The sequence below is a fragment of the Bidens hawaiensis genome, unplaced genomic scaffold (genome assembly GCF_021521415.1).
Source record: "Bidens hawaiensis isolate Kalapana, Puna unplaced genomic scaffold, B.hawaiensis_p1.1 tig00057505_1, whole genome shotgun sequence".
NCBI lineage: Eukaryota > Viridiplantae > Streptophyta > Magnoliopsida > Asterales > Asteraceae > Bidens > Bidens hawaiensis.
Window position 1 is genome coordinate 24,127 of NW_027500367.1, and position 26,755 is coordinate 50,881.

General features: G+C 42.8%; 2 protein-coding genes across 2 annotated transcripts; one reads left to right on the forward strand and one right to left on the reverse strand.

Moving 5' to 3' along the window:
* The first annotated feature begins 6,450 nt into the window (after positions 1-6,450).
* Positions 6,451-6,813, forward strand: LOC143601892 (protein RALF-like 24). Its single transcript, XM_077079173.1, has one exon. It carries the CDS (start codon positions 6,451-6,453, stop codon positions 6,811-6,813), a length of 363 nt encoding a protein of 120 aa, XP_076935288.1.
* A 2,909-nt stretch (positions 6,814-9,722) lies between these two features.
* LOC143601891 (adenosylhomocysteinase-like) lies at positions 9,723-11,987 on the reverse strand. The gene is made up of 3 exons (XM_077079172.1): positions 11,625-11,987; positions 10,919-11,298; positions 9,723-10,537 (listed from the first exon to the last, which is right to left on the reverse strand). The coding sequence occupies exons 1-3, from the start codon at positions 11,953-11,955 to the stop codon at positions 9,791-9,793; spliced, it is 1,458 nt and encodes a 485-aa protein (XP_076935287.1). The 5' UTR covers positions 11,956-11,987; the 3' UTR covers positions 9,723-9,790.
* Between the last annotated feature and the right edge of the window lie 14,768 nt (positions 11,988-26,755).

Genomic DNA, 26,755 nt, shown 5'->3' on the forward strand with positions numbered 1-26,755 from the left:
TTTCTCGCACGTTTGAGCAGAAGCTTGCGCGACCGCGCAACGATTTAAAAAAGAATTTTTCAGTTGAATTGGCTAACGGTGAAACTGTTTTAATTAACTCGGTGATTAAAGATTGCACGCTTAACCTTAACGAAAACGATTTTCTGATTGACCTCATCCCCATGCCTCTTGGAAGCTTTGATGTTATCATTGGTATGGACTGGCTTACGCATAATCGCGCCGAAGTTATTTGCGCCAAGAAGTTGATTCGCATTCCTCGAGAAAATGGTGACCTTCATATCTACGGCGAGAAACCCTCCAGTGGTCTTAAACTTATGTCTTGCGCCGAAGCCCGAAGGCTCATGCGGAAAAGGTGTATTGCATTCTTAGCCCATGTGGTTAAACCTGCTGAAGAAAAGAAGAAGCTTCGCGATATCCCTGTTGTGCGTGATTTCCCTGAAGTTTTTCCTGATGATCTTCCTGGTATCCCTTCCGCTCGGGAAGTCGAGTTTCGTATTGATCTTGTCCCTGGTGCTTCCCCCGTAGCTAAATCTCCTTACCGTCTTGCGCCCGCTGAGATGCAAGAATTGGCAAGCCAACTTCAAGAGTTGACCGCTAAAGGATTCATTCGCCCTAGCTCTTCGCCCTGGGGTGCTCCGGTGTTGTTCGTTAAAAAGAAAGATGGATCGTTTCGCATGTGTATTGATTACCGCGAGTTGAACAAACTCACCATTAAGAACCGGTATCCCTTACCGCGTATTGACGACCTCTTTGATCAACTCCAATGTGCCTCTTGTTTTTCCAAGATTGATCTCCGCTATGGCTATCACCAGTTGCGCATCCGCGATGAAGATGTTCCGAAGACTGCTTTTCGAACTCGCTATGGCCATTTTGAATTCTTGGTCATGTCCTTCGGTTTAACCAACGCACCCGCCGTTTTCATGGATCTAATGAATCGGGTGTGTAGGCCTTTCTTGGATAAATTCGTGATTGTGTTTATCGATGACGTTCTGATTTATTCTAAGACCAATGCCGAGCATGAGCAACATCTTCGGTTGGTGTTGCAAAAGCTTCGAACCGAGCAGCTTTATGCTAAGCTCTCCAAGTGTGAATTTTGGTCGGATGAAGTACAGTTTCTTGGCCATGTTGTTAACAAGATGGGTATCCATGTCGACCCATCCAAGATTGAAGCAATCAAGAACTGGATCACGCCATCCACTCCTACCGAAATCCGTTCCTTTCTGGGCTTAGCTGGTTATTACCGGCGATTTATTTCGAACTTCTCGAAGATCGCTTTGCCTTTAACAGCTCTAACGCACAAAGGTAAACCGTATATTTGGGGCTCGAAACAAGAAGAAGCCTTTCTAACGCTCAAGCGTTTGTTGTGTGAAGCTCCTGTCCTTGCGTTACCTGAGGGTAATGAAGATTTTGTCGTGTATTGCGATGCATCCAACCAAGGTCTCGGTTGTGTTCTTATGCAACGAGGCAAGGTTATCGCTTACGCATCAAGGCAACTTAAGGTTCATGAAAAGAATTATACGACTCACGATCTCGAACTTGGTGCAGTTGTTTTTGCCTTAAAGATCTGGAGACACTACCTTTATGGTACTAAGTGTATCCTTTACACTGACCATAAAAGCCTTCAGCATATCTTTGATCAGAAGGAACTTAACATGAGGCAACGCCGATGGAACGAACTCATCAGCGATTACGATTGTGAGATCCGGTATCATCCTGGTAAGGCTAATGTGGTAGCCGATGCGCTCAGCCGAAAACCCTGCCAGCTTAACTGTATCTTGCCGCGCACGCAGCTTCACTTCGCGCCGATCCAAAGCAACCTTGAATCGCGTATTCGTGACGCGCAGCACGCATCCATCAGTAATGGTAACCTTCGCGCCGAGTTAGCGTGTGGCGCGGAAGCACATTTTGTGCCTAATCTGAGTGGAATTCTCTGCTATCTTAATCGCATCTGGATTCCCTTTGATGAGAATCTTCGCGCTGATATCCTGAGTGAAGCGCATAAATCTCGGTATTCTATTCATCCTGGCGCTGATAAGATGTACAAGGATTTGCGCATAACTTATTGGTGGCCCGGTATGAAAAAGGATATTGCTGTGTTCGTAGCTAAATGCCTGACTTGTTCTAAGGTGAAAGCTGAACACCAACGCCCATCTGGTTTGCTCGAACAACCAGAAATTCCTACGTGGAAATGGGAAAGTATAGCGATGGACTTTATTACCAAGTTACCTTTGACAACAAGCAAACATGATAGCATTTGGGTAATAGTGGATCGATTGACTAAGTCTGCTCACTTCCTGCCAATTCGTGAAAACTACCGTGTTGAGCAACTCGCGCAGCTTTATGTCAAGGAAATTGTCTGCCGTCATGGTACTCCTTTGAGCATCATATCCGATCGCGATGGCCGTTTTATATCTCGCTTTTGGAAATCTCTCCAATCTGCGCTAGGAACTCGCTTGGACATGAGTACTGCATATAATCCTCAGACTGACGGACAGTCTGAGCGAACTATTCAAACTCTTGAGGATATGCTCCGATCTTGTGTTCTTGATTTTGGAGGTAATTGGGATTCACACCTGCCTTTGATCGAGTTCTCTTATAATAACAGCTATCATTCCAGTATTGGTATGGCCCCATTTGAAGCACTTTACGGTCGTAAGTGCCGCTCCCCGATTTGTTGGAGCGAAGTGGGAGAAGCTCAAATCACAGGACCCGAACTTGTTCAAGAGACAACCGATAAAATCGCCAAGATCCGTGATCATCTGCTGACTGCCAGAAGCCGACAGAAGAGTTACGCAGATCGCACGCGAAAGCCTCTCGAATTTCAAGTTGGTGATCTTGTTCTCCTCAAAGTGTCGCCCTGGAAGGGTGTTGTCCGCTTTGGGAAGAAAGGTAAGTTTGCTCCTCGATATGTTGGACCATTTAAGATTCTCGCGCGTGTAGGAAAAGTTGCCTACAGACTTGACCTGCCGCCCGCGCTCAGTAATGTGCATCCAACGTTCCATGTATCCAATCTCAAGAAGTGTTTAGCTGACGAGAACCTTCACATTCCACTTGATGAAGTTCAAGTTGATGAATCTATGCATTTCGTTGAGAAGCCTGTTGAGATTATGGATCGCGAGGTTAAGCAAACCAAGCGCAGTCGCATCCCTATCGTGAAAGTTCGCTGGGAGTCCAAGCGCGGAGCCGAGTTTACATGGGAAAGGGAAGATCAAATGAAGATCAAGTACCCGCACCTGTTCTCTGCGCAACCTACTTCGAGATAAATTTCGGGACGAAATTTCTTAAAGTAGGGGAGACTGTAACATCTGCCCCGATCCGACCCGACCCAGGTACCCGTTTCTCTGATCCGATCTCTTTCTTTTATGATTTAATATTTATTTATACTTATATTTTACTTTTAATAATAATAATATATTTTCCTTCCCGCCTCTTTCTCTCTCTTTCTTTCCGCCGTCCCGTCCCTCTTCTTCTCTCTTTCCGCCTTCTTTTCCCTCTTGTCGCCGTCCCGCCCTTAAGCCTTGTTTCCCTCTTTTTCTTCTAACTCTTTGCTTGTCCTTTGTTCCTTCCCGCCTAAGGTTGTCTGCGCAGCTCCACGCGCCAGACTCCTTACAAGGAAGCCTGCGTGAAGACCATCTGTTCCAGCGATGCGCGAGACGAACTCTTCTCGCAGCGCGCTAAGAATTGTAATTCTTCTCGCAGCGCGCTAAGAACAGTAGTTCTTCCCGCGACGCGCTAAGGATTTGTAGTTCTCCTCGCAGCGCGCTAAGAATCGTAGTTCATCCCTCGACGCGCGAAGAATTATAGTTCTTCCCGCGGCGCGCTAGGAATTGAAGTTCCTCCCGCGGCGCGCTAAGAAATGTGATTCTTCCCGCGGCGCGCTAAGAAATGTGATTCTTCCCGCGGTGCGCTCAAGCCTTCTCGCGCTATGTCTTGAGTCATTTCTTCTGTTTAATCTAGCCGTTTGCTTTTGTGATGTCTTATCTTTTGAGCCGTTGACCTAATCTGCTTTATGTCTGAAAAGTTACTTTCGGCGCAGCATGCGCACCAACCCCATTGGTTGGCAGAAAAAGTGACTGACATTATCTTTGGAGATCTGCTTTTCCATGCTTGACCAGTACCTTTATCTGACCCGCCCATGCCTGTTTACTGTTACCTGTCAGCTTTTCCTTTGTCCCCTGCAGCTGCCATATCTTTTGATATCTTTTGCTTTTGGAATCTTTTGCTTTTTGAGATCTTTTCCCCTTTTCTAGGGATTGTGTTCCCTAGGGTTTCCCTATAAATAACAATAATCTTATTTTTCCTAACACATCACACACAAACACTTAATTTAACCTCCTCCTTGCTCTCTCTGCCGCCTCCCTCTCTGCCTCCGTCTTCCTCCCTGTTCTGCCCTGCTTTTCCGGTAATATATATATTATATATAATAATTTACTTATTAATTATGCTAACTTATAATCAAGACTTAAAACAAATCATTAAAACAATAATCTTATTTATAGGTTAACTTGTGCTTGTTTAAAGTTGGTTCTTGCTTTATCTTACACCGCATCGTTTATCAAGTGAGTAATCTCGTACCTAATCCCTTTTTGCTTTTAATGTTTTGGGATGTTCATGTGTTCATACAAACTTGGAGTCTTAAACTTGTTTATGAACTTTAGTCGCGCAGTATCCCATGTGTTGAGGACGTAGACTTGGCTGTTTATTTGTATGTGTGGATCATTAACCGTCTTGTCGGTCTATTCCGCAGTTCTCATGGTACCATTAGATGAACACGGGAGAACTATCGTTTATGGTTTTCTCTTTTGTTTGCACATGCACAGTTTGTCTTGTTTGTGAGCTCAATTGTGAGCACTGGCAGTCTATGAATCTTAGAGTTGATCCCGATCAGATTACACCCCTGTTGAAAACCAGACATACACATGTTGCGCGCAGATTTATTGTTATCTATGTATTGTATTAAACTTGATTTCTCACCAACACGCAAGTGTTTGACGTTTATTTTAACACATGTTCAGGTTTGCAGTAGCTGTTTTGGAGCTTGTGGACACGTAGGAAGTTTTCTTTATTTTGGACCTAGATTAAAATGTATCAAGACAAGTTTTTGCTGTTCGAATATTATGATTTATAATATATTGATTTATGATGATTTATGTTATCTTGTTTACTTTGTGCGTGCGCGAATGAATGTATTTATTAAATATTGACACCCAATAGTGTCACGAGTAATGAAACAATATGTGGCGCCCCGATGTATAATCCGCCTTTGGTCGGGGTGTTACAGGAAAAGGGAGAGGAGAAAGAGTCGGTTTTAATGCATGCAAGTGAGGAGGAGAAAGAGGAAATATTTTTGGATCAGGGCCGCTTTATTATTGTGAAATGGTCTCATAATTTTTCGTCGAAACATATAACCATATACCATTTTTGGAAGACTAGGAAAGTATTTGTGGTGCTCAATAATTTGTTTTCAAATTGATTAAATCAAAAATCGAATCTAAACCGTTTATAACTTGAGTGAATTTCATATTCGCTTTTTGGCGTTATTTTAATTGAGTTTTCGGTTCCAAAAATATGGATTCTTTTTTAACAAACTAACAAATAATGGTTAGTTAATTTTATTATTAACCCAGTCTAACTGCTTTATTAGTACAACCTTATTTAGTTCCCGATACAATTTAAGGGTTTGTTTGGTTTTGAGTAATGAAATGGATGAGCGAATGGAATGAATGAAACACTTGAATGAACAAAGACATGAAATAGATTATTAGCATTCTATTGAGATGTTTGATTATCGTGTAAATTGGAATGAATCATTACTTTGAGTTGTTTGGTTGGAAGGAAAAGACGATGAAATAAAATAAAAATGGTAGTGAGTGGCGATAGTGGTTAGAGATGATTGCAGAGGCTGATGGTAATGGTGGGTATGGGGTGGGTGGTGGTGGTGGTGGTGGAGGAGGAGATGTAGAGTGAAAAAAAAGATGAAATGAATTTAGGGTGTTTTAGAACGGAATGAAATAAACAGATAATAGTAAATTCATTTCGTTGATCAACCAAACACTATTTATTTCACTCACTTCACAATGATCGATTCCGTTACATCTCATATTTCTGTATACCACACACTAATAGTATTCGGTTTCGGCTATATGTATGAAAATATATTAATTATCTATTTAAATCCACTTTAAATATAATTTTGAAACTTTATACATATTAAGTAAATTATAAAGTTATAAACAAATTCTATTTTTTCACATTAAACCATAATTCCAAAAATGTTAGTCATGAATATATCCACCAGCACTAGTAACAGAATATAAGATTTGTGTTTATATGGGATCCAGCCCTCTATTTGGTAGTAGGTGAGAGACCCTCTGAACCATCAATACCCCTCATTTAACCCTCCTAAAAAACACCCCAAATTGCAGACAAAATCCTCTAAAAAAAACCCAAATGAAACCCATCTTTTTATCACTTTTCTTGTTAATCTTACACACCCACTTGAAAATTTCATCTGGGGTTTCAATCTTGAGCCCAAATCTGGTCAAAAGCAATGAACTTGATCCAATCTTGAAGAGGGTTTGCAGTGGGAAGATAGGCGAGTATGAGGATGAAATGATGGAGTCTGAAAGCAGCAGGAGGGTGTTGATGATGGAGAAGAAGTATATAAGTTATGAGACATTGAAGAGGGATCTTGTGCCTTGTGGAACACCTGGTGCTTCATATTATAATTGTAATGGAAAAGGGGTTGCTGGCCCTTATAATAGAGGGTGTGAGGTTATTACTAGATGTGCTAGAGATGCTATGAACACATGATAAAAGTCTTGATCTTGCTTGGATTTGAGGTGTCCATGGTTCTTGGATTCTTGATTTATGTTGTTTTGAGACTAACTTAGGTGGTCATTTACTCAATTATGTTGTCATTTTGGTATGATCAAATGTAGGTTAATTTGGTTTCTAAGGTGAATGTATAATGTGTTTGTGTTATGTTTGTGAATTGTGACCCTCAAAATAGGGGGATCCAAAAGGTTGTTATATTGTGTAAGAGTTGAGATTTTGTGTCTCATTGACTCATTTAGTATGTTTCGTCTATGTATGACTTGTATGGTAGTAATGTATGTACAAAGTGTGACGAAATATTCGTGCTGACGGTATGTAATGTAACATATAAAGTGAGATGACCAATTTGATTCAGTATCAAGATCTTTAGATGGATAGTGTGTGTGTGTGCGCGCATGTGTGCCATTTTAAGATCTTTGCCTTATTACCTATGTCAAGATCTTTAGGTGGGCATTCTGTTTGTGCTATATCAAGATATTTTGGTGGACATTGTGTTTGTGCTAATTAAGATATATTGGTGGGCATTGTGTGTTTGCTCTATAATGCCTATTGTGGCTTCCAAATATGGTATTGTTTCCGAAGGGAGGTTCTTAAAAGCCCTATGAATGTATGATCAAGGTGTAACTTGATGTTTTTGGGAGGCCAACCTTATTTGACATGTTGGTTTTTGTCCATTGATGTCATATTAAATTATTAATGATTCTTCGATCATTGGAGTAGCGTTTGTCATATTGTTAGCCTAGGCATCTTGCCTCGGTGTTTGCCATTATTCTTGATTATTTGTAACAAACTACTTTCCTAGAATGAAATTCTATCGATTTACATCATTTATAGGATATGATAAACATGGCTAGATCTTGATTTTCGGATACTCTTGTACAAATGTGTAAATGTGTGCTTATGTTTGTCTAATAAAAAACGATGATGGTAACAAGATTTGTTAATTTGTTCTTCTAACATATGATATTTGGCGAATGCCTTTTATAGAGACATCAAATGGATATAACGATGATGATTTAACAGATTTTGTTCTAAGTTTGAACGGATTTAAAAGGTATTTTGTGAATGATAAATGACTCCAACACAAGAAACCAAAAGGACACTATCATCCTCGTCCATACTTGGCAAAAAATATAAACAGAAAAACAGTTTTTATTTTTTTTCCAACATTCCTGTTTTACCACAAGGTTACGTCACAGATGAAGCGCGTTGACTTAAACTTGTAGTAACATAGCCATTTGTATGTACATGTTTTTGGCCTGGGTGCATTCGGACGGTAGGAGGGTGTTTGAGATTGTTTATCAAAACGTATCTTTAAACTTTAAAGTGTGTGTACAAACAAATGAGTAACAATTCCTCATTCGACATGATAATGTGTTTGTGCTATGCTTGTGACCCTCAAAATAGGGGGACCCAAAAAGTTATAATGTGTATGAGTTGAGATTTTGTGTCTCATTTAGTATATTGTTTTATCCATGTCTGGCATGTGTTATGTAGTTATACAAAGTGGGACAAAACATATTGTGTAATGTAACGTACAAAGGCTAGGCAGCATATCCAATCTAGTATCAAGAGCTTCAGGTAGTGGGTGTAGTGTGTTATGTCCTATATTAAGATCTTTAGGTGGCCATAGTGTGTTTGGGCTATAACAAGACATTTTGGTGGGCATTGTGTGTGTGTATGATTTTGTTTATTGGGGCTTCCAGATATGGCATTATTTCCAAAAGGAGGGTCTTAAAATGCTTAAGAATGTATGATCATGGTGTAACTTGATGTTTTTTGGGAGGCCAACCTTATTTGACATGTTTGTTTTTGTCCATTGATGCCCTTTTGACAATTCTTCAATAATTGAGTTAGTGTTGGTCCTCTTGTTTTGGCTATCTTGTCTGATTGTTCATCATTTTTTTTTTACTTATCACAAACTACTCGATTCACATCATTATGCGACATTATGAGCATAGCTTGATCTTGGTATTTAGATATTCCACATGTACTGGTGCGTATGTGTGTGCTCAAGTATTATATCTGATGAATGCCTTATTTACACATCAAATGTCGGATGGATATATAAATTTAAAAAAAAATGGTGATTATAACAAAAAATATTATTCAAAAAGTCCAATGACTTTAAAACTTATCTTCAGATGATCAATTACTCCAACATGGCAAGCCAAAAGCACATTTTCATTCTCGTCCATACTCGTTCAAATTACAAATCGAAACGCTGTTGACTATCGTTTAGCATTCCAGCCTTGGCACAATGAAGCTCGCTCGCTAGAGTTATAGTATCATGGTCATTATATGCGGATGTTTTTTTGGTCCGGTTACATCCGGATTTTACAAGAGTGTTTTGAGAATTGAGATTGTTGATTAATCTTTTAACCATATAAGCCCATGTATGACAGTTCCTCACCTTAGGCCTCTTATTAATTTGTATTTTATCCGCTATTAGTTCCCTCTTTTTAACATCTTATTATAGTTGATCTTGTGTCTAGTCTCTATTTCGAACAGTTGCACTTAATAGTTGCAAGTCACTCGAGTTCATATCATAAATTTACGACTAGTTACCGACTCATGTATCTCCTGAATTCATAGATAACACAGGGGCCCACAACATAAACAAGTACATCTTGATTTTGGCTTGCCAAAATAGACTTAACAACTCAAATAATCGGTCCACAAAATTACCACTTTTTCTTTAAATCTCAATGAATTAAAAAGCAAAAGGCAGAGCAAATAAAACCTCGAACCCAAACAACCACAAAGATTTTCACACAACCATCAAACTCAATCCTTATTCAAACCGACAACAGCTGTCTCATCAAGAAACAACCAATCGGTCTTTTCCCACCAACACCCGCTCAAAACAAACAAGACTAAACCCTAACACATACTTGAGTCATCATATCATATAAAGAAAAAACAAACAGCTTCCACCCCAAAACCGAACCGCTCAGTACCTGTAGTGAGCCGGCTTGTATGGACCCTCAACCGGTACACTGATGTAGTCAGCCTGGTCCTTGGTCAACTTGGTCAACTTAGCTCCAAGCTTTCCAAGATGAAGTGCAGCCACCTTCTCATCGAGATGCTTTGGCAACACATACACTTCCTTCTTGTACTTCCCGGTGTCCTTCTCTTTCCATAATTCAAGCTGGGCGATCACCTGGTTGGTAAACGAGCATGACATCACAAAGCTCGGGTGACCAGTGGCACAACCCAAGTTCATGAGACGACCCTCGGCCAACACAATGATACCAGTCTTGGTTTCAGGGAACACCCACCTGTCGGTTTGTGGTTTGATGGTGATTCTTTGAACACCCGGGTAAGTTTCAAGACCAAGCATGTCAATTTCATTGTCGAAGTGACCGATGTTGCACACGATCGCATTGTTCTTCATCTTCTTCATGTCGGAAACCATGATAATGTCTTTGTTTCCGGTGGTGGTGACGAAGATGTCGGCTTCTGAAACTACATCGTCCAAGGTGAGGACTTGGAGGCCTTCCATGGTGGCTTGAAGAGCACAGATGGGGTCGATTTCAGTCACGATAACACGTGCACCGGCTTGTTTCATGGCTGCGGCACAACCCTTTCCAACATCACCATATCCGCACACGACTGCGACCTTTCCGGCAATCATGACGTCAGTGGCTCTCATCAGACCATCGGGGAGAGAGTGACGGCATCCGTATAAGTTGTCGAACTGTAACAAAATCAAACACAAATGTTATTACTGATCAGATCTATAGGTCATGTATAAGGCGATTCAAATTGTGCACACCACGATAACACAAATTCTACTACTAGTGATTGTGTTCCGATCTAGATATAGAACGGAAATAAAATAGATAATGAAGTTCAAACCGAGCAATTATCAACTAATTAGATCAGATCTAGGTCAAAACAAGGCTAATCACATTGTGCACACCACCTATTCGATATTATTCCTACTAATGCGCGTAAATTCAATCCAAAAACTAGCACATTAAAGTTCAAATCAAACAACTATCAACCAAATTAATCAGATCTAGCTCAAAAACAATCCAATTCACAAGATCTACAACTTCAAAGCTAAACCGCATACCTTGCTCTTGGTAACCGAGTCGTTAACATTAATCGCCGGGAACAACAGAGTACCATTAGCCTGCATCTGGTACAACCTCTTAACACCAGTAGTCGTCTCCTCCGAAACCCCAACCAATCTCTCCTTCATCTTGTGGTACTTCTTCGGATCACTCGCCAATCCCTCCTTAATAATCGACAACACGATCTGAAACTCCGCATTATCCGTACTCGCCGGATCCGGCAACTTCCCGGTCTTCGCATACTCCTCCTCCGCCTTAACCCCTTCATGAATCAACAACGTCGCATCACCGCCATCGTCCACAATCAGATCGGGCCCACCACCTGGCCCCCAGTCCAACGCTCGCTCCGTGCACCACCAGTACTCCTGGAGAGTCTCGCCTACAACAAAACATAGTTAATAATCAAATTCAATCTCGTAACTACGGTAACAATATAATAATCAAACTCTAATAATATATCCCGAATTTCGCCTACAAAGAAACCCGACCATTAACCAGTTCGGGTGGGTGTGGCCATTTTCTCTTTACATAAACCGGGTAACACCAGTGAGACCCGCAAAACCCGAACCGATCAGATCCAATTATTTACAATTGAGTCAGATCCCGATCCTGAGAACACCAGTAAGTGGGTCCGGATCAGCTCCGGGTCTGACCCATTTGCACCCTCATAAATAAATATAATCAAGTACAGTCTCCTAATTATACCTTTCCACGCAAACACAGCGGCCGAGTCACGGGCAATGGCAGCGGCCGCGTGATCCTGGGTTGAGAAGATGTTGCAGGAGCACCATCTAACCTCAGCGCCCAAGGCGGTAAGGGTTTCAATCAACACTCCGGTTTGAATTGTCATGTGGAGTGAACCGGTGATTCGGGCGCCTTTAAACGGCTGAGACGGGCCGAATTCGGTACGGCAGGACATAAGTCCTGGCATTTCGACTTCGGCCAGCTCGAGTTCGAGGCGGCCGAAGTCAGCTAAGGACATGTCCTTGACCTTGTACTCCCGGCCGATTGAGGTTTTTTCGACGGTGAGAGACATGGTGACAGAGGGTTTTGAGGGTTTGGAAATGGGGTGGGTACAAGAAGGTGAGTGTGGATTTGGAGGGGTATATATAGGGGTTGAGATTGATGGTGGTAGGATTAGGGCCTACATGGATGGAAAATATATGTTTAGGAAATTGGATCTCTTGCTATATTATTGATGGAGAGATATTTTTATTAGTAAAATTAGTCATGGTAATTGTTTAAAATGCATGTAAAATAAATAAAAATAACTTTTTAATTTTTAAGTTTCTACCGTTAGTGAGTCAAGATTTGATTCAAGGATAAATTTTTATATACAAGATGAAGATGATGTACATTTTAAGTTAAAAGGTTAAATTAAGGGGGCGAAGTGGATGCGGGGTGGTGGAAAGATATCGGCAAGACCTTAAGGAACATCAGTGTAATACGGGGTGGAATTTAATGATGGATGATGAATTTTCGGATGGGAGTGAGAAGTGACAAAACACCCCACCTCTGTTTGGACCAAAGCAAGATGATCGAGAGTCGAGACTCTCACCACCCTAATGAACTATCTTGCACATTACGAAAAGAACTTACACGACTATCAAAATAGAATGTGTTTTCATAGTCTCTAGTCTCTACATTACTAATGTTGTGCTAGTAATTGATGGTTACTATTTAAGTTTCACAATATATGTATTCTGTATAGGTTTAGTAACTTCAATGTCATTAAATTATGTGAAGATGGTTTTTCCATGCAAAATGATTATAAAAAGAAATTCTATTTGAATAAATTTCAGCCTATTGGTAAATAATAATGCATGTTATGGTTTAATCAGTGACATTTCTAATTTTTATTTTTCGTTATCAAGCGCAATTCCAGTAAGTTGATTTACATTTGATTTATACTCCACTTTAATGTATGTTCACTGATTTGCTCATAATCATCATATTGATATAAATTAAGTATAAATATATGATGATTATGCTATTGAGATTGCTTTTGTCAACAAAAATAAAACTTATGAGCATACTCTTCAAAATGTAAAACCACAAGTATGAATATAATTTGATTTATTATAATCCAATTTGTCTTTAAAAACTACATTCTTGTTTTGGATTTACTTATAATCAACTAATTGTCATAAAACAAGGGATGCTATAATCATACACTTTTTGTGTGTGTCATCACCATTTTTCATGTTGTCATGCACTCACCCTATGAGTCATATAGGTTTCGTACGACTCATTCAGTTGTGTTTGAATATATCCGGTGGCGGAGCCACCTTGTGGACACCGGGTTCGGCTGAACCCTGTCTTTTTCGGTTTTATATATAACTTATAGTACCGAATCACTAGCGAACTCATTCTTTTTCGGCGAGCGAACCCGGTGTCATTTAAAAAAAAATCGAACCCATTAATTATGAAAAATTTATTTATTTTTTAGTAATGAATGTTTTTTATAAAATACAAAACGCTTTAAAAATTCCTAACAAACATTATAAATGGACTAACAATAACTCATTATACGTAGATTATGAAAAAAAAGGTTAAGTTATTTACAGAATTGCCCAGTAAACCAATCAAATTAACATTTTTAAATCAAATTTTTTTTTAATTGGCTACTAGCTAAATTCATCACATCGGGATAATTTCGCCTTCCTATTCGTGACTTAAGGCCAATGCCTATGAACACTAGCCCAAAGGCACGACAATGCGGTGAGATAAAATCCATTCAGTTCAATAATTCAACTAGTGAACGGCACCTACTCGCCTAGTGTCCTATCGTAACCTGGTGTAACACCCACAAAATTTTGATCCAAATTTGACAAATTTAAAAAATAAAATGACTAAAAATATTTATGATATAAGTAAAGGGGAAGAAATGAGATAAAGAAAAAAAGCATATTATGTTAAGTGAATAAGTAAGGAAACTCCATCCCACATGGAAAGTGGGAAAGAAATGAAAGCACTTTAAAATGAAGGAGTTTTCAATGGTAATGTTCTTATGTGGCTAACCACACTCACTAGTCCTAGCGGAGGGTGCGAAGCACCCAACACGCACGCGCACGGACTCGGACTCGGACTCGGGCGATGGGCGTAATGTGGCGTTTTGATGGCGCACTTGGCACTTCGCACATAAGGGTCGCTTAAGTATTTTTGAACTGTGAAAGATAGACCAAGAAGTGACAAGATACTAAAGTTCAAGGACTAAAAATAAAAATTCTGATTTCCAGACCCATCGCGCTACGCGATGGGTATACAGACTAGATCATCGCGCTAGGCGATGCAGTTTCCCATGAGTTTAGAAAAAGGGGCGTCGCGCTACGCGATGGTCCAGAAGGAACCAGATCAACCACGTGGCAACCTCTAGTGTATTGCAGCGTCGCGCTACGCGATGGCCAGGGGGAAAACCCCATCGCGCTACGCGATGGTGATCAAAACTTTGCCTATAAAAGGGGGCTACGGGTTTGAAGCATTCTCATCCCATTTTCACACACACATAACCTTGGGGAACGTGCCCGACCATTGTGAGGTTCCGTGGTCTCGATTTCTCGTAATTCATGCATGAATTGAAGTTCTGACGCTTGATCGAGTGATTAAGTGAGTTCGAAACAAGGGTATGTCAGTTTAAGTAGAAGTACTACTTGTGAAAGGCTTAAGCAAATAAAAATACCCGCGTAAGGCAGGGATTATGCTTAAGTTATTATTTTATTATTATTTAATGGCTTAGACCCTAGTCAAAAGTATAGTCTATACCTTGATCAAGTAAGTAAGTGAAATATAAGCTTTCATAAGATAAGATTTTTGATGAAATGTTGCTCTTTATTTTTATAAAGATATTACTTATGAAAGAAGAAACTTGATATATACGTTTCTTCAGGATGAAGAAGCGTAGCATATAAATGTTTTATAAAATGAAATGAATATCAAGGTAAAGGTTATGCAAATAGACTTAAGGTCTATAGCTAGATTGTAGATCTAGTTATTTATAGAATGTTATTCTCGTACTATAGGTCCGAGATAAAGATCAGACATCTGTTGGTGAGAAATATTGAAATCTGCAAAAGGTGAATACGTCCAAACCTTTTTATAGTGTGAAATGTTTTATGACGTGAATAAGTCTATGTACTGTATATTTTGAAAAGATATTTACTCTTTAAAACTATGGACTGTTATCCATATGCACAAGAGTTATGGAAATATTTGCATGAGGGTTGGTTCAAATCCTCTAAAACGTTTTGATACAAGTTAGTACTAAACACTCAGACTAAAATACACATGTGTCTGGATCCTTACATATATGTATTGTAGTGGGCACACTACAGACATACTGACTATGAGGCAAGTGACTGTCTCTAGGGTGAGTGAAGTCCGATTATATGGTTTGTGCGTATGTTAGTTCCGATGAGATGGGATTGAGACCCACTGAGTCGTTGAACACTATTGGTGTTGTGTCATTACGAATTGTGAAAATGTTTTATTGAGTCAGCGTATTCACCAGCATATAGCTGACGTAATTTGAAATTGTTTTCAGGTAACCAGGAGTAAGGAATATTAATGGATATGCCAGTGAAGATAGAAGAACATTAGGCATAGTTTACAGCTGATGGCTCAGCTAATTTTGTATTGAGGCATATATATATTAAACTTGTTTTTAAACAAGAAATTTTGTAAAACAAACAAGGGTATTTAATTCCCTTTGTTATGAAAATGAATATTTTAAATTAACATTTTCCGCTGTAAACTTTGATAAATTGACAAAAATGGTACCAACTGCGAGTCACACACCTAGGCCCGAAGGCGGGATGTGACACCTGGTGCCGCTGAAACTAAATGTGGAGGGCATGAATTGAACCTGAATCACATGAAGCACCAAGTCTCTTCCTTACCACTCCACCACAAGCTCATTAGCGTTCTTAAATATAATAACCAAGTGAAAATTAAATAAAAGAAAAAAAAACATCCATCGCCTCAGCGATCGATAAATTATGTTTCTATTGACCAAAACAGCCTTCGCCTTCGTCAGTTCGCCGCAAGGCTTCAACCATTGGCTCATCTGCCAAATTTCAACCAGACGACAACGGCCGACCGAACGAGCGGCTCTTTCTTTGATTGCTTCAAGCCTTCAATCGACCTAGATCTCATGACGAATCTTTTTTTTTATTTTGCGTAATCAGATGGGAGGCTATAAATGATGGTTGCATTTTTATATTGCAAATGAGTTCTTTTTTAAAATCGCGATTGAAGATGTTATGAATCGTTTTCAAAACATGAAAATGCGTTGGGAACAAATATAGTATGTAATATATGTTTTGTTAAATATGACTTTATTATTATATAGTGATATTGTAATTTATTTATCTCACCGAATGACGGACCCGACCTGACTCATTTGGGCTCGAAAACTTTGACACCGGAAAAAATCAAGCATTAAAAATTCCCGAACCCATAAAAAAAAATTTCTCGACTCCGCCACTGAATATATCAAAAGGTACATGAATAACCAAAACCTAAATTAATTTAAAACTAAAGTCCGTATGTGTCTTTTAATTAATCATTATTGACTTAACTCTAAAGTAACTTTTAGATATTCGGTTGTAGGATCTGACGACTCCATTCCTCTAGCATCATTTCTTTTAACATTTGTAAGATGATCCTTGAAGAAACACTAATCGACCCCGGGCAGATTACGGATAATCTGGGGGTTAAATAGATGTTTCCCACGAGGGGTTAGATCCGGCAAAGATGGTTCTTCTGATAACCTGCAAAACAGACACCGTGAGCTCGTCACTGAGAAGGGGGGGGGGGGTTCCTCCTTGTGACCACCCTCCGGCGTGAGAATCAGACTAGATTGCTCTTGAATATAAGTATATATTAAGAGATTGCTAGAGCAGATATCAGGTATATGATGTAAGATACAAGATGAGATTAGATGATCATACCATTTGGGGTATTTATAGCCGAAGGTAGGTTTCCAAGAAGGTATAGCCGGCTGAATAGTATTCCTGTTCTACCAACTGTGGCCTACGCACGTGCCATGCTGGTAGTTGGTGGGTAGGCAGCGGCTGACAGTGACCAAGCCTGCTGTGTACTATTCCTTTTCCACCAACTGCCGGCTATGCACGTGGTATGACAGGAGTTGGTGAGTAGGCAGCGGCTAATAGTGACATACAGTACAAGAGCATGCTGCTCGCCATACTGTTGTCAATGAGCTGTCGTATCTCTGGTCAGATCTTTTGCCCATACCTCGTCAGGTACAGTACAAAAGATCCTCCAGTATCATACGGACTGGCTTATTTGGGCGGGAGTATTCCCCCTCCCGCCTTTGTGCGGGATTGTTCCCGGCTTTGCTCATTCCTTCAGGTGACTACTGAATTATTGAGAGCTAAGTGCCTTGTGAGTGTAGCCTTGCTGCGCGGGTGGCCTTCCGTGATGGCTTGTATCCGCAGCTGCGGGAACAGGCGGAGTACTTCACCATTGGGAGGCATTTCCTGCGGGAACAGCTTGCGTACTGCGCGTAAGGACGTCACGTCTCTGAGCATGGTGGGTCCTGCGGATCCAGTTGGTTTCTGCGCAGACGTCTCTCTTCAAGGTGAGTCCTGCGGGTCCAACTGGGCTCTGCTGGGACCTACCTCTTCAAGTCCCCCCAGTCCAATGTTCTTCTCATGAATGTTTAATAAAGTGAGGTGAACTTTTGGACTTAAGCAAAGGGTTTTGAAAAGGGTTTAGTTTTAAGGTTTTCCATGGGGATTCTTCCCGCGGAAGTCCTAATGTCACTTGCAGAAATTCCCGACTTTCCTGCTTGATCTTTGGGTATGATGCAGGTAGGTCTGTAACCTCCTCGCAAGTCAGGAGCGTTGAGTCCCACTTGTGTGGATTCTCCATGAGGTTTTGGTAGTTTTGAACATAGTGATCAATTATGTTAAAACCACCAATTCCATCTTGGAGCTTCAAACAATGTAGTTCTCGACGTTCCCGCTATGCGGGGATGTTATTCCCGTTTCCGCAAGCATTGCCCAGAAGATCCTTCTTGGTTTCAATTCCCTGCGGAGGGCTAGGTATGTGAAGGGTTTTGCCTTGACACTGTACCCGCACTCGTCTTACGGTTACTTTACTTCCAAGGTATTCCTGGCGTCAATTCCCTGCGGGTGCTAAGTATGTGAAGGGTTTTGCCTTAACACTGTACCCGCACCCGTCTTATAGTTACTTGGTCGCCGAGGTATTCTTGGCTTCAATTCCCTGCAGGTGCTAAGTATGTGAAGGGTTTTGCCTTAACACTGTACTCGCACCTGTCTTACAGTTACTTGGTTGCCAAGGTAAGGGGTATTTTCCCGCTTACTTTTGAATCTTTTTGAATTTTTGAAATTCGAAGAGTTGGTGAAAGGATAAGAACAGTCCAAACTGTTGAAACGTCGTCCGACGGTTTCTTCTGACTGTGTCAGGACGTGCAGGAAGTTATGGTGACGTGACAGTACATGGTCATTCCAGACGCTTTTTCAGGCGCGTGGGCGCGATTTTTCGGGCGCGTGGCCGCGAAATTAATGGCACGCGTCCTTTCAACAGCTGTTGCCAGCTTGCTTTTTGCCACGTGTCATAGTTTCATTGCACCTACGATTTCTCTCTCTTCCGCATTAAATTCATCGCATTGATTGCGATTAGTATATAAAGGGGGAGAGGGTCCTTTGTAATCCACACTTTCACTTTTCTCTTCATCTTCAAAACGATTTCCGGCGAATACTCACCTTTTCAGTCGAGCATTCTCTTGAAATCGTTCTCTTCTTTCATACCTGCAAGATGTCTTCTGCTCACGATCTTGAGGCTACAGCCCAGGAGGCTGGGGTGTACGCCGAGAACCCGTCATCCACGTCCGACAAGGATGACAAGAGTACTGCTGGCGAGTGCCAGTGTGCTCTGCCTGTCGATCTATATCAGTACATCGTCAGGAAGTTCATGCTCGAGTCTTTCGAGCCTGAGTTTCCTGAACCTCATCAGACGGTGTATGATACCCCCAGAGGCAAGATCGGGGTATATGCCGCATTCTTTGTCTATGGGAATCTTAGGTTCCCCTTGACGAAGTTTGTGTACCGTGTTCTGGAGAGGCACGGTGTACACCTGACCGAGGTACACCCGATGGCGATCGCAAAGATTCGCCACTTCGAGTGGGTGTGCCGGATTCTGGGCGTTGAGCCCTTCGTCGACTGCCTGATGACCTTCTACTCTTGGAGGTGCATCCAGGGGTGGTATACTCTGATAACCCGGATCAAGGGTTTGAAGATTTGCGCAACCGAGCGCAGTCTTCGTTCATAGAAGCGGGAGTTCTTTTATATCTCCGCTCGCGCCATCCCCCTTGCCATGAAGTTTAAGAATGGGCAAGCACTCCCCAGCCTTCACGCCTCCAACTACCAGGAGGCGGAATGGTTCTCAAAGATTTCCCGAGTCCAATCTCCGGTTTACCGCTTTGCGGAGTCCGGGATGGTGATGCTCGGGATGAGCCGGGTGTGGAAGGATGCGGAGGCGCAAAAGATCTCGATCGTCCTTGAATACGGTTTGAACTCTGTCCCTTACAGTATGCTGTCTTCTTTGTTTATATAGGTTCGTCTTCTAACTGTTTTTCTTTTATTTCAGAGGGGAACGACTTGCAGTCGCTCCTGCATCCGCGGGAGGCTGATAGTCCCGCTCGGATGGGTACTCGTGCTCTAGATGAGAACGAGTTGCCCATCCTTGAACAGACGGCGGATCGGTTCGTGGAGGTCTACCCGCCAGGCCACGAGATCCTGAGCGCCAGGCGGCCAGGTAAGGCGTTATTCAACCCTCGACCCCTCAATGCTGAAACCTCTGCTGGAATTCCTCTAATCTTGTGTTCTGATGAGGAATCCGCAGATGGTCCTCCGTTGGTGCGGAAAAAGAAGGCTGCCGGCGGGAAGGGGAAGGCGAAGGAGGCCTCCACTGCCGATCCGGTGCCTCGGTCTGATTCAGAGACTGAGAGCGAGGAGGTGGCGGGGAACCCTGGTGGTGATAAGACCACTGCTCCGGAGGCTGCGACGACTGTCACCTCCGGAGAGCCCAGGATGACGACGGTGAGCGGCGTAAAGAGGCCGGCTCCATCGGGTTCGTCCCCGCCTGTCTGCACTTTTAGGCTCAAGAAAACCCGTAAGTACAAACTTCCTTTATTTGACTTCATAGCTTTCCATCATTAATACTTATCTTCCTTGTGCAGGCGTGGATGCTATCGCATTCCAGGGTGGAGCGGGGAGGAGTACCTCCGGACCCATGACGGTAGGCTTGGTCAGCCTACCTGAGGAGACGACCCAGGCGGCTGCGCCTGCTTCAGTTGGTTCAGTTGCTCACCCAGTTGAGCCAACTGTTCCAACTGTGATGACATCATGTAGGTTCCCCGGACGGATCACACGAGATATCCCGATATACACAGGTGCGGAATCCCTGTGTAGATCGTTACGGACGTAGAATATAAGCTCACGAACACACGAACACGATATGAACAACCACACGTTATATTAATAACACGAACCGAGATGCTTACAGACTCACGTCAATAGACTCACTGAATTACACGTAAACTGAACTCGATCAATCAAAACACTAACAACCATCCCGTAAACAGTAAACAGTAAACAATATAAATACACGAAAACTTCGCCTCAGGCAAAGTTTTCCTTAACTTCGCTCGTTCAACAAGTTCGCCTAGGCGAACTTGTCAACAACTTCGCTTGGTTAACAAGTTCGCCTAAGCGAACTTGTCAACAACTTCGCTTTTACAAACAAATACACAAACAATATTACAGACTCGATTACAGACATTAGACATATGAACTACTGACATCTATGCACCAACAGACTCCCCCTTGGCAGTAGCTTCATATCTTGATCTTTCAGCTCTTGTCTCGTAATCTTGTATCTTCAAGCGTGCACTCCTTCTCTAACACACACCGTGACTACTCGCTGATATTTCCTTGCTTCATCCTTCCAAGCAGGAATATAGAATATCTTCTTTTCATTCAGCACTTGCAAATCAGCTTTCGATAAGTTAACAAGATGCATCGGGTCATACACCCTCAGCACTTCTTGTTCATCTTCGTCTTCCATCACGGCTTCAGCAGTCTGGCAATCAACGTACCACCATTTTAGATTCATCAACACATCCTGAGGCATATTCTTCATTGGAACCTCCTTGATGCATCGGATCGGTTTGTATTTCATCACCATCCATGGCTTGCCATCTGCTCTCAATCCCCTCTCTGTATCCTCTACGAGCTTTCCCTTCTGTGGCTTTAATAATTCAAACTTCTTCTCTTTTACGCTTTCCTTCCACACGATCTTCTCAATCATTCTTGCCATGTTGTTGTCACTTCTATTTATCAGGCCCAACCTGGCCAAATCCTTCACCTCACATTCCGGCAACGTATTGAGAGATCTCAACATTCGTTTGAAGTATTGAATACCATCATAACGCTTCACCACAAACAGCTTTATCTGTTCATCATAAATCCAACAGATAATTCCCTTCTTCGACTCAGCATAGCCTTTGATGTTATAACTCTTCTTGAACATGGCTGGAACATCAGGCTTCTTGGTCTTGATAAACCAATAAGCACAGCCTTCCTTCCACCTAGGCTGCTCCTCCCACTCAGTCTCATCCATCTCAGCACCCATGTCAGCTTTCTCAACATCAGGGATCTCGTGTTCAACACCTTCTTCTACTATCTCCCCCTCTTCTATTCCATCTTCAATCACAATCTGCTCACCGATCTTCTCAATCATATCACTCGGCAGCACATCTTCATCGAACAACACCTCATCACTGAACATGTCATCGTCCAGTTCCTTCAACGCATCAATCACGTCATCCTCCACCAACACCACATCATCACCACCAGCCGCCTCGGTAGACTCCCCCTCAGCTGTGGAAGTACCAAGACCTTGAGAAGTTCTTGGCAGCTCACCACCTGCATCTTTCGATGCATTGGGATCATCGTCTCGGTCGTTTCTCTTCTTCGTTCTGAGCTCGTCGCCCTTACAGCTCATCTCCCCCTGAGATGCCAAGAACTCCTTCAAGGCATCTATGATTTTCCCATGCTCAACCAGGAGGGATGACTGTAGTTGATTTGCTTCCACTAGGCTTTGAATAGTCTTCGATTGCTCTGCCACGATCCGCTCTAGTGAAGCTATTCTCTCTAAGTCTGACATAGGCGAAGGCGAGACTCCAGAAGCAGGCGTAACCGCAGGTGGTACCATACCTGATAACCCTGCAGCAGTAACGACCGTTGACTCTACAAATCGTGCAGCTACCACCGACTGAGTAAGCGTTGGAGGTGGTAGTGACACGATCTCCGGAGTCGACGTCTTGAGAGCAGTGATGGATGGAGTGCCAGCAGCTGATGTAGCCACCACGGGAACATCCGCAGCGCTTGTACTTGTAACCTGTACAGAAGAAGGAACAATAGACATACCAGACAGTGCGGCCGGAGCAAAACGTACAGTCCTTGAAGTCTCTCCAGCTCCCATGCCAGCACCTGTCCTCTCCCGTCTTGATCTTCTTATCAGCTTATGTATGTCCTCTTCCTCTTCCGACTCTTCATCATCCTCCGTTCTCTTTCTTTTCCCGAACGTTCTTTCTCGAGACACCATCAACCGTCTCCCCTCATTCATAATCTCATCCAAATCGGAGTCAGCCATCGACGTAGCTGCTCTAGTCATACTCACACCCGAACCCTGTGCAGCTGAGACTTGCACCTCTTCAACTTGATCCATGTCAAAATAGCCTTGACCTCCAAAAACAGCGTCAAGGTCTATATCCTCAGCAGTTGATACAACAGGCACAGCAGGAGCAGGAACAGCTTGAGTTGCTCTTGCCTGTTGCGGTTGAGGATCTCTGAACTCGTCCCCACCAGCAGGAACATACTCTGGGTTGATTAAAAACCCAAATAGAGGAGTATGCCTGGGACGACGTTCAGGGTTGCTCCTCGCACTTGACGTGCGGCATTGAGCAAAGATACGTTTGCTCACCGATTCCACGTATCTGATCGGAGCGTCTCTGAGGTAGAGCCGGAGCGACATGGTTCAATATCATCTGGATGAACTGTGGGTACATTATGAACCGCTCCCGAGACATCGCCCGTCTTTGTCTATCAATCTCGTAGAAGACCATTTGACTGAAGCTATAACGCTTGTTATAGGTCAGTGCAGTCATGGCAGACTGCATGGTCGCACCCATACCGTCAGTGCCTGCCTTCCTCCGAGACATGCACACTATCATGACGTGCATAAGGAAGCGCCACTGATCAAGAAGGAAACCCTTCCTCCTTTGGGTATCTCCTAATGGACCAGAGTAGCCCATTCGAAGAAACGCTCCATCACGAAAGGGAGCTACGAACTCTGTAGGGTCATCCCTTGTATCTTCACCGAATCGTAACGCCACCCGGATCTGTTCAGAGTTGAACTGAACCTGTTGATTGTTCACCGTCGCTCGCATGACCGGGGGCTCAATACGACAGTCGTATTCGACCGTCTGCCAGAAGTCTTCGATATTCGGTAGAGATATTGTGACACCTGGTAAAATCCCAATCCCTTAAACCAAGTAATCAACCTAAATATTAGGTAATTATGTTAAATGCGCCTTGCGCGAGCGCGCCATGATTAGTCAGCGCGTGCATTTGTTATGTGCGCCCTGCGCGAGCGCGCCATGATAGTCAGCGCGTGCATCTGTTATGTGCGCCCTGCGCGAGCGCGCCATGTTAGTCAGCGCGTGCATTTGTTATGTGCGCCCTGCGCGAGCGCACCATGTTAAGAACCAGCGTGAGCATATGTTATATGCGCCATGCGCGAATGTTTTGGCTTTATGTTTTCATGTAACTTAAACGTTGTTGTCTATGGGTTGACCATCCCGCATAATGCTAAGGCGGGTGCATCCTAAATCGTTTATGCGCGTGCGGAAGGGAACTAACCTCCCCGCATGGCGGGAACATTGAGAGCCAGTTTGTCTGAAGCTCCAAGATGGAATTGACTTCAACATGACTGATCACTATGTTGAAATACCAAGACCACCTGGAGAATCTACAAATGAAACTCAATATCCCCAACTGCGAGAAGGTTACGCACCTACCCGCAGCAAAGAAATGTCCTTCACGCAGAAAGCTATGCGCACAAAGTGATGCGCACAGAACGCTTAGTCTATTCTCCAGACATAAGGAGATTACTCCCGCCCAAAAGGAAACAGTAGCGTGTTTCAGAGATTTTCCACTTTTTACTGTACACTGACAAAAGTACCTGAAAAAGCACACTGTAACATGAAAAGTCAACTGTCAGCCACCCTATTCTCACCAACCCCAGACCTGCATGTCCTGTCCAAATCAAATCAAGATCTTTTGTCCACTCCTCCACTTTTAAATAAACAATAAACAATAATAATTTCCATACTTTATCATTACACCTAGATATGAAAAGATTTCAATCCCCTAAAGCAAGGGATTGTGTTCCCTTGAGTTTGCCTATAAATTTGTAACCTAAATTATCACCCAAAACACACTTCAAAGAACTACAAACTTGCACTAATCCTCTCCCAAGCATCCGTTGTTTCCAGCTCCGATCCTGTTACTAGGTAAGCCGAGAATATAACCTTGAGACCTACTATCCAACCCTTATATTCTCCTATTTCTTGATCTTAATATATATACTTGTTATTTAATCGTATTCTAGACCTTCGATTCCGAGGCCAACACCAAGAAAACCCGAATCTCGATTAATCCCTTAACAAGAACCACAGGTGAGTCTCACAGCCCCTATTTTCACTGTTTTCACTATCTTTAAACTGTTTTCGGGGCGAGGGACACGTACTTAAATAATGTTTTATCATGGTATACTTACAAGCTATGCAAGCGATTATGTGTTTAAGTTATGTTTCATGATGAGTAATGCAAACGGTTATCTAAGGTTTTCGATGTATGTGCGCAAGAACTCGAGTAAGTGATCACTTTACCATTGGAACTCTAAGGGTAGGGACTGCTGGTTTGATCCACCCACTCGTAGGGGTCGCACCTCTTTGCATGGACGAGTGCCTAGTATGGTCATGGGGCAGTACTATGGGTTTGAGCCCGCTCGTAGGGTCGCGCCTCTTTGCATGGACGAGCGCCTTGTTTTCCGGCACAACGTCCGCCGCGTAACCCGCGGGACGGAATTATTATTTTAGCTCGTAGTGGCAGCGCCACTTTGCATGGACGAGCACATGTTCCTGAAACGTTCGCAGCGTAACCCGCGGGACGGTATTACTTATTTTAGCTCGTAGTGGCAGCGCCACTTTGCATAGACGAGCACAGTTCCCTGAAATGTTCGCAGCGTAACCCGCGGAACGATTTTATCAGAATATCTTGATAGAACTATGTTTTACCAAGCATGTGTTTTAATGATGCTATCAGAATTACGTTTCAGAATGATTTGTATCAAGATTATGATGCAATACGATTTATCAAGTTACTAAGACTTGTGAACTCACTCAGTTTATACTGATTCAAATGTTTTTACGTGTCTTTCAGGAGATAACTAGGTAGCGCATGGAGTCACACTTATAGCACCTCACGCTGAACATCTAAACTAGCTTTTTGGAAGATTTTAGTTCTATCCCTTCGATGCGCGTGGTTGTTCCCGCCGCGCATGGGGATATGGCGTGGAAATCTTCAACAATTTTTATACTTGGATGTTTTTATGTAATTTTTAAACAATGTAATGTATTTGTATTAAACTTTTCATGCGCAATGAAAATCTTACTTTGAATGTTTGCAATGGCCCGTGCTTAAGTATCAATTCCCACTCGCGCGCCGCCCGGCTGTTTCCGCCGCTCAGGGCCGGGTGTGACAGATTGGTATCAGAGCACTGGTTATAGCGAACTAGGAAAAGAAGTTTTAACCTAGACTATAACCGTTGGGGAATCGCATGAAATATTTTTCAAAGAAAATAATTTCAAAAGAAACTATACACACACTTAGGAACACGGGTCACACTGTCTAGTAAATAATGATAACATTATGTGCTCAGAGTACATGCGCTAAGTCTGATATATTTTCACTCTTTTAAAGCAAGAATGCCTCCAACTAAAGCCAAAGGAATTACCATGACACCCGAGGAACTCGCGGAAATAATCGCGCAGGCGATTGCGACAAATGAGGCCAGCAAGGCCGAATCAAGTCAGGGTCGTCAGAATGAGACCCCAGAACCCGAATCAGGAGCCTTGGACAAAGGATGCTCCTATAAGACATTCATGGCCTGTAAGCCTTGGCCATTCAAGGGAACCGAAGGGGCCATTGGGCTCTACAACTGGATTGACAAGATGGAGACAGTCCTCTCCATTAGCGGATGTAGTGAGAACCAGAAGGTCCTTTACGCGACCTGCATGTTCCAAGAGGCAGCTTCGTCTTGGTGGAAGCTTCAAACGAAAACATTGGGGCGAGAAGTTGCTCTCCACAAGACCTGGGAGGAACTGAAGGAGATGATGATGAGAAAGTTCTGCTCTCGCGCAGAAATCCAGAGTCTACAACAGGAATTCTGGAACCACACCATGGTAGGAACGGATATCGACGCCTACAACAACCGGTTCAACGAACTTTGCCAGTTGGTGCCAGATATGGCAAACACGGAGGAAAAGAAGATCGAGAGGTATATTTTTGGGTTACCTCCTGTTGTTAGGGTTCCGCTCAACGCCGCAGCGCCTCCAACCTTTGATGAGGCGGTAGCGCGGGCCATCACCCTTACAAGGGATACGATCCGTGCGGGTATGTTGACTACGCGCGGAATCGAGCAGCGAACCTCTGATCCCAAGAGGA